This window comes from Chaetodon trifascialis, chromosome 17 (genome assembly GCF_039877785.1).
Source record: "Chaetodon trifascialis isolate fChaTrf1 chromosome 17, fChaTrf1.hap1, whole genome shotgun sequence".
NCBI lineage: Eukaryota > Metazoa > Chordata > Actinopteri > Chaetodontiformes > Chaetodontidae > Chaetodon > Chaetodon trifascialis.
In genome coordinates, this window is record NC_092072.1 from 2863832 (window position 1) to 2872957 (window position 9126).

The window sequence follows — 9126 nt, forward strand, 5'->3', positions numbered from 1 at the left end:
TGCAGCACTGTAGTACTAGTACACAGTGGAAAGCAAAGTACATTTACTGAAGTACAATCGTGAGGTGACTTTCTACGTTCCAACATGTCAGAGGGAAATATAATTTTTACTCCATTACATTTATTTTACAGCTTATTTTCTTTGCAGATTCAGATAAAATAAATTAGAATTGAAAGATAAAATGATGTATTTTCATAGATTAATACTCAGCAGTGTGTAAAGTAGTTAGAATTCGCTCCAGCTTTGCCAGCTGCAGCATTAAAGTGACGTGTGCTAATGCATCAATAATGAGAATCCAGAGATATTTCACTCCTGCGTGAGCACTTTAACATGATTAAACTTGGATTTTATCAGATGCAGAAAAACATCATGATATCTGCATTAAATATGTCAGTCTGCCTCTAATTTACAGGTGAATTTATCAGTAATTTAACTTTGCATTCAGGGTATTTTTACCTTTTAAAGTTTCCTTATTCAGCACATTTTTAGTGACAGAAAGTTACTGAATACTGCAAACAGGTAGAAGTACTTCATCCAGCAGACAGCGTTCATCGATCAGACACCTGATAGCAGGATGTATCTGGGCGTATTGATCAGCCTCAGTTCGCTCGTGTCCTGATTCCATTCGACCTGCCTTCTGTTTGTCTGGCTGAGCAGCCAATCAGTGAAGAGGAACAAACAGCGAAGCAGCAGAAGAAGAACGAGCCGCTGCAGCACATCAAACACAGCACGACCAACAAGTACTCAAATACTGCAAATAGTACTCCACTTTTACAGCTTGTAGATACTTTATATATTTCTACTGCAAAACACCACAGAGGAAGTCTGGACTGCACTTCATCTGACAGTTCATCAAATATTTTACACATTTTACTACTCAAATCTTCTAGAAGTACTTCAATCAGCTCCACCTGCCACAGCATTAAAATACTGCTCTCATGTTAAAGCATCAGTGCTCAAGAAGGAGTACTTTTTATACTTCAAGTACATTTTACTGCTTCTGTACTTTTAATTAACACAAATTTTAAAATCAGTACTTTTACTAGTAATAGAGTATTTTTGACATAAATACTTCTTCTATGAACACTGCACAGTAGTGGTACATAGTTAGTACCTCATATTTAGGCCAATCTTGAGGTACTTTGTTCTGCTACTAATAATTTTAATATTCTGAATTCATGAAAGATCAATAAAGTTTTTCTGAATCTGAGTTTATAATCCAGAAACTTCACCAACAACTGGACAAACCTAAAGATCAAAGTTCATGAGGAGAGAAAATGAAGGCCGAACAAACGACTGAACATGCGGGACATGCGAGCAGCAGAAGAGGAGGCCTGGCAGCACACCTGCGTTTGAGTCTCACAGGTGCGTTTGATTCGTCAGCGCCGGTCACGTGACAAACCTCTCTTTTCCATGATCCCACCCAAATCTACTGATCCCGCCACACAAACATTTCAAACTGTCCACCTAAACTCACTGATGCTTTTTAGAAAACATTTGGTTTTTGACTCACAGTAACAGCAGAGAGCAGAGAGGCGCTGAGCGGCGGCTGTGCGCAGCCTCACTGCGCACCTGAGCAGGTGAGCTTCACCTGTTTACTGCGGCCATGTGCGCATGCGCGGTACCCTGAGCGCTATTTAAAGGGACAAATACTGATTCTCCATTAGTGGTTATTACAGCTTCTGATCGGGACCGTGTTTGTGCGCGTGGTTGCGTGCGCGCGCTCGGGGTGTGACGCAGATATTTTTAATCTGTTGCTTCAGTTCTAGTTTTTTTTTTGTCTTGAAAGAAAAAGTGAATCAGGGAATGAGAAGACTCGTCCTCCATTTATATTCATATTTCTCTCTCTCTCTCTCTCTCTCTCTCTCTCTCTCTCTCTCTCTTTTCCTCTGTCTCTCTCCCCCTCTCATCTCTCTCTCTCCCTTTCTCCCCCTCTGCCTCCCTCTCTCTGTCAGACTCAGATTATCTCCATCATCCTGCCGCCGAGATGTGAGTACTCCCAGCATATTTCTCTCATTTTTAAACTCTGTAGAAATCAGATCTGTGAGCAGGAATATTTATTTATTGCAGCTCTTTGTTGGTTTCATCGTGTTTCATTCTGCTGAGCTGAAACTTAGTCTGGAAATTTCTGGGCTGCAGCTGAAAAACTCCAGTGACTCACCGTCTGACTCACCTCCATCAGTACTGTGATCAGCTGTTTTATCACACAGTTATTCAGCTCGTTTTTGTAAAAGCTGAATAAAGAAGTTAAACTGGAGCTGGTTGTGTTTCATGGATGTTGCGTTGTGGGGGAGGGGGTGGGGGTATTATTGCGTGCATGTTGATCTGCCTCAGTCATGTCAGCCCTCTCTGCTGCTGCACTAATCTTTCTCCATTTTGCCTCTGGAAAACAAAAACAGGCTGTTTGGGATTTTGTCATTTAAGTGTTTGAGTCGCTGCGGCCTCTTACTTTGATTATATGGACGCCAAAAGTTTGATGAGTCATGTTTCAATTACTGAGTTTGTGTTTCAAAGATTCAGATTGAGCAGCTTCTGCAGATTTCATATTCAGAGTGGAAGCCAGTGGTGGAGGAAGTACTCAGTGCGACGTAAAAATACTCTTTTACTAGTAAAATAAGTCCAGAACAAAAGTATCTTACAGAGGCAGCATCAAACACACTGAAAGCACCAAAAGTAAAAGTCAATTATGCAGAATTTCAGAATAATATATATGATATTACTGGGTTATGATGATGAATTTACATTACTGTGTTCATCACTTTAATGTTGCAGCTGCTAAACATGAAGATAATTTTGATTTAATCTGTCAAAAGCAGAATTATTTGTTGGTTCGATTTGGTTTTTAGTGATGCTAATCTGTAAAGTAACCAGGAACTAAAGCTGTCGAGTCTTACAAATGAAAAGTTACATTTCTGAGAATAAAATGCACCTTTGGTCCCTTTAAAACACTCGTTAGCTTTGCGGCTTCTCGCTCTGGTAGATCAGTAACTGATGTTAGTGAATGTAAGACTGAGTTAGCTGCATAACAGACAGCCACGCTCGCTCCTCTTACACTTTATTTTAGCACTTAAAATAATCATGTAATTGTCACTTGTGGTCAAAATGTGCATCGTCTCCTTTTTGCAACACGATAACTAAATTATATCTGCCTTTGAAGATGTGAAGCGAAGGAGCCTGAATTTGACCACAGATGGCTTTAAATTCTTCTGAACTCATCTTCTTCTTCTCTCCGTTTCTCACATGCGCTCTCGGCCTGCAGGTCGACTCCAGAGGCAGCAGGCACCGCAGGAGGTCCTGGGGGCCCGGATGGCGAGGGGGGCCCTCCGGCTCCGGCCCCCAACCTCACCAGCAACAGACGGCTGCAGCAGACGCAGGCGCAGGTGGACGAGGTGAGGAAATGGCATCAGCTGCACACACACACACACACACACACACACACACACACACACACACACACACACACACACACACACGTGCTTTCACTGAGCTGCAGTTGAGTTTAATGTCAACAGGAGCTCAATATTGAGGATCATTTCACTTGAAAATCAAATTAAAATGGTGAAAGAATTTCACTCTAATACTGAAAATAATCCGACTATAATTAAACATTCAAAAGAAAAAGAAGCACAAACAGAAAACTTCTCATTAATTTTATCTATTGAAGATCATTTAAAACGTTTGCTTCCAGCAGCAGACGCAGGTCACAGTGGAAGGTGGGACAGGATGCAGATTAAATGTGCAAATAAATGAAATCAAAGCTGCAGACTGCAAAGAAAATGACAATTCAAGAGTGAAAGTGAAAGAAAGAAATGTTTATTTTGTCTTAAATCCTCCACATACAGTAATTACAGTCAATATGAGAAAGCATGAAACTGGCCAGATGTTTTTTATTCATTCCTGATGACACCTGATCTGTCAAGCTAGGCTAACTACTGGAGCTAACTCGGTTAGAGCGCATCTATTGGTTCTTTTCTTAAGTCATTAAATCACAGCTGTGGTCATGATTCGATGACGTAAAATCTGACACATTGCACGTCCGTCTGTCAGGTGGTGGACATCATGCGCGTGAACGTGGACAAAGTCCTGGAGAGGGACCAGAAGCTGTCGGAGCTGGACGACCGGGCCGACGCCCTGCAGGCCGGAGCCTCGCAGTTCGAGAGCAGCGCCGCCAAACTCAAGAACAAGTACTGGTGGAAAAACTGCAAGGTGAGCGTGTGTGTGTGCGTGTTTCCCATCATGCATCAGTCCTAAGACTATAGCATCCATGAATCAGTACATCACTTGTGTCTTAGCAGTGGCTCAGTTAGCATTTCGTGCTGCTGCTGTGACTGTGCATCGTTAGCAGACAGAGCTGCGTGCTCAGGCCGCCTCAGACACAGGAAGTGCGCTTCACTGCTCGCCGCCTTCCTGTAACTTTACCCACAGATTAGATTTAGTTCATCCGCTGATGATAATGTGATTTGATTCTGCTTTAGCTTTCAGTGTTTGAGGTGACACACGCAGAGGAACGTGAACGTCGCAGTGAGAGAAAACAGTTAGAAAACAAGCCTGAAGGAAACAGGAGAGGCCATTTCCTGTTTCCAAATTAAAAGTAAGACACTTTGAAAAGGTCTTAATAACATGATAGAAGCATCCTTCTCGTCTGAGTGCAAACAAACCAACAGTTCTATAGTTTGTTTTGTCTGATCGTAGCTTTTCATTCACTTCACATGAATCTGGACTCTGAAGTCGCTCGTCCCACCTCACACTCTGCCGGGTTAGAGATTTTGGTCAAGATTAACCAAAATCTGACACATACAAATGTAATCCTTCTCGATCATCTCTTATGACACATTAGACTAGTGCCTGTGTATTTTCTGCTGTGTTTCTGGGCATCAGCTTTTGGGTAATTGGCCAAAAACAGTGCATACAGCTTGATTCGGGGCTCTATAAGAAGGTGGTGACCTGGGGTGCGTTCAGCCCCGACAAAACGTAGCAAAACCTTTAACTAAATGGAAGCGTTGGTTCCTTGAACACCCTGTTGTGTTAGACAAGCTCGCTGACTTTTAATTTGGTGGGGTTTATATATACGTGACTGCTGATTGAGTAACGCCTCTGACACACCCACCAAGTGAAAAACCTGTCGTTCAATCAGGAAACTGTTGCCAAACGCGCACACCAATTGAGATTGAATGTGCCCCGGGTGCCAGATCGTAAGCAGCAAAAATGAAACTTGCTGCTCACGATCTGGCAAACAGGAAGTGCTAAAAGCTGCAGTTCCTCGATTGGCCACTTGAGGCTGGTTCCAAAAGTGAGTCATTGCCCATAGACCCCTCCAAAAAAAGTTCTCTTTAGCTAATTTCCCTGTTCGTGACGACTTTAGAGGGTCAGTTTTTAGAGAACTCTCTCATTTAAGATGTTACATTTTTAAGTTATGCACACTCTCGTGCTCTGACTGCTTCTGCTTGGCTGTGGTCACACTGTGTCATAAAACAACGATCAGTCTGACTTCTCGATCAGCCGCCATCTTTAACCTTCATCCACCTCCGTCACCGCGCTGCCCGCTGTTCATCCATCCCTCCGACCTCGACCGCCAATCCGCTTTGAGCTCGCCATCGGCTCATCCGGCCTCTGACGGGCGGATGCTGCCTTTCCAGAGCAGCCAATCAGAAACTGCATGAGGGATTACATTAGAGGAGAGTTTGACTGACAGCGACCAGGAAGTCAGAGAGAAATCCCAATCTGGATTACAGTGACAGTCAGGGATTAAAAAGACAGATGTGATCTGTGACGTAACCCCACCTACCCCCAGTACACACAAGTACACACATTTATGTACTTGTACACTTGTGAGGACCCTCACTGACACAATGCGTTCACTAGTCGCTCATATTAATGCCAAGTTTGTGTTATTTAAAGTGTTTTGGGGGGATTAGAGGTATAAAGCCGGTGATATATACAGTATATAAAAACCTCATGAAAAGACTCAAACCAGCAGCGAGTGTATCCACTAATAACACTGACAGATAGATCTTCTTCCTCTGTGCTGTAGATCTCCACTGTCATCCTAAAAATATTAAAACACACCACAAATTTATTTTAACTGAACCCCCCACACACACACCGTCCTGCTGCCACAAACACTCACCACTACAACAAATGTGTAATTAATTCACCACTGAAAGTCGTCTGAAAGCCCGTTTTCCTGCTGTTTTAGGAAATTAATGAACCTTTTATGAACGTGAAACTGTGGATTGTTGACAATAACACAACATGTAGAATAAACCTAATCATGAAATTCATTCATTTTCACAAACAGCCTCACAATCAGTGCACAAACATCTGCTTTCTCTCTTTTCTCTCTCTACACACACACACACACACACACACACACACACACACACACACACACACACACACACACACACACACACAAACACAAGCCAGTACCAATCTCTCTCTCTCTCTCTCTCTCTCTCTCCATCTCTCCATCCCTTTGTTGTTGTTAATCTCGCTCGCCCTCCCCCATCAGAGGAGATGTGATTTCCTGTCTGTCAGCAGCTCTGGCTCTCATGTCATCATGTGGATTTATTTATGCAGTATTTTGGCACACACACACACACACACACACACACACACACACACACACACACACACACACACACACTTACATACCACCTGACTGTATTCGTGTTGTGTAACATATTGTGCGCTTTGGGTGACAAAAACATACACACACTGTTACACTAAGTGCTAAAGAGTAAGAGTACTGTAGCTAAGTACAATTTTGAGGTTCTTTTACTTAACTAGAGTATTTTAATTGTATGCTGCTTTATACTTCTGCTCCACTACATTTGCCTGACGGCTGGAGTTACTTTGCATATGAACGTATTGTGGTTGTAGTTCTTGTTGTGACTGTGGTTCTTGTTTTCCTTCCAGATGATGATCATCATGGCAGTTATAGGCATCATATGTGTTGGAGTCGTCTTCTGTGAGTAATCCACCATCACACACAAACATTTGTCAAAGATATTTTTGTTTTATGGTATTTTTTGTAAATTTCTTTGCGGTTTGTTTTCAAGAAAATCTCAGCCGCTGTTAAATGAAAAGTGTCCCCTCTGCCACCACTTTGACCCATGACTGAAAAACAGGGTTTTCTGATTTTATTAATGGGCCTCACAGGATGAAAGAATCAAGATTTTGGTGACCTTTCCTCTAGCGCCCCCCTCAGGAAGGTTTGCTGTCACCATGAGCTTTGGTTTTTTAGTCCAGATAACAGGCAGAAGACATTTGTTTTTAAGATTTCTAACATTTTTCACGCAGAACATGATCACTGAGCAAAGACGGCAAATCATATCAGAGAAAATGTTTCACAAAACGTCAGAGAATTGTTGAAATTCCCATTTTTCTGAACACATCAGGACTTCCTGTTCCCTGAATGTTCCACGATCCTTCCTCTGCTCTTCCTCCTCAGTGTATTTCTTCTACTGAGCTGGTCTTCAGGGATGGACACAGAAGTTGCAGGACAAGTCTGCGCCAACGCCACCGAGCCTGCTCTTCACCCTCCTCTTCCTCGCCGATGCCTTCCTCAGAAACTCCCGTGCATGGTCTGTAACGTGCTCCGGCGCCTCCTCTCTTTCTCTCTGCTCCTCATGGGAAACGTCTCTCCGGGCAGGAATCCTGAGTGGAACCACAGGTGGATGTTCTTTTCATGCGACCCCGCTGGGAGAACCGCAGCGCCTCGCTGCATCAGGGCAGCTTCAAATCTGAGCTCATTTACCAGAAAATAGACTAAACTGACGCTTTCTTCCTGGTTCTTGCTGTATTGTCCTGTGAAACATCAAATTCCTTGTAGCCAAGAGATTGAACTAAAACAGAAATTCTTAATTTAAAACAGTATTTGCTGCAGGTTTAAAATCCATTGACCCAGGTTTGCTCATCAGACGCGTTCACCATGAAACTGAAAGCATCTCATACATCATGTGATGTGAGTAAAGCTCTGTGGATCATGTTAGTTTGTTTTCTCATGTATGTGCAGGACAGAGAAAAGTTTTCAAGAGTTAAAGGGACAGGAAGTGATCTGTGATGGTGCAAACTGCAGACTCAGTCAGGATTTTATGAAAGTCATTTCACTTATTTAAAAAGTACAGTATCAGTAAAATGTACTTAAGTATCAAAGTACTAGTTCTGTAGTAAAATATCTCCTGTGAGTGATATGTTGTTATATATGACATGAGATAGTTATAGGGGAGACAGACAGTCAGATAAAGGTTCAGTGTTTGAGTGGAAGTATAAAACAGCCTAACATGGAAATACTCAAAGTACAAGTGCCTCAAATTTGTGCTTAAGTACAGTGTTTCAGTAGACGTACTTAGTTACTTTCCTCCACTATTTGCTTTCTCGTTCATTCATTGCTGGGCTTTAAAACAGGCTGTCACTGGTGGAGTTTTTGTTTTAACGAGCTGGTGATTAACTGGAGGTATTAATCAGCTGCTTCTCGACTCCTCAGGCCAGGAGATAATTCCCATTAGACACCAGGTGTGTGAAGATTTAGAAATACAAACTTGTTTGTAAAAAGATTTTCAAAGTTTCAGACAAACTGATGCTGAGGAAATCTGGGTCAATGGATCCTGCCTTTCCCTCTCTGCCCTCTGCAGTATTCCTCAGGAACGCTGCCCCCTTGCTGTCAGCATTGGTACTGCTACTGCTGTTCTTCCACTTTTAAGCAGAAATTTCATTTCCTGGAGAAATTCAGGATCAGTTTTGACTCTTTGTTCTCCGTACGTCTGTCCAGCCTCAGTCTGAGTCATCGTGATGCAGCATCAGTCTTGTTTTTATTCTTATTGTCTTGTGAACCAACCTGACTTGTGTTTTGAATGTCTTTGTTCTGAACTTGCTTGAATGTGATTCTTCTGTACAAAGGCTTTGAGTTGTGTAACAGCAGATGGAAATGGAAGGATAAACAGTCACGTTTGAAACTGTGAATGGCTGACGTTGAGTATTAATCCCACTGTGTTCAGTGTTCAGTTCTGACTGTGGGTTTCAAATAAATTCATGTTTGCGGCAGAAATGTCGTCTTGTGTTTTTTTTCTGCCTGCTGGTGACAAACAGGAAGTGTAAATAAGAAAAAAAGCTTTGTCCCCCCAA

The 9126-nt window shown here is 42.5% G+C and overlaps 1 protein-coding gene across 1 annotated transcript; it reads left to right on the forward strand.

Annotated features, from left to right (window-relative positions):
* Positions 1–1736: 1736 nt before the first annotated feature.
* On the forward strand, positions 1737–9046 carry vamp1a (vesicle associated membrane protein 1a). Its single transcript, XM_070984090.1, has 5 exons — positions 1737–1989; positions 3260–3389; positions 4048–4206; positions 6919–6970; positions 7454–9046. Coding segments are annotated over exons 1-5 (360 nt in total). The 5' UTR covers positions 1737–1987; the 3' UTR covers positions 7471–9046.
* Positions 9047–9126: the final 80 nt, after the last annotated feature.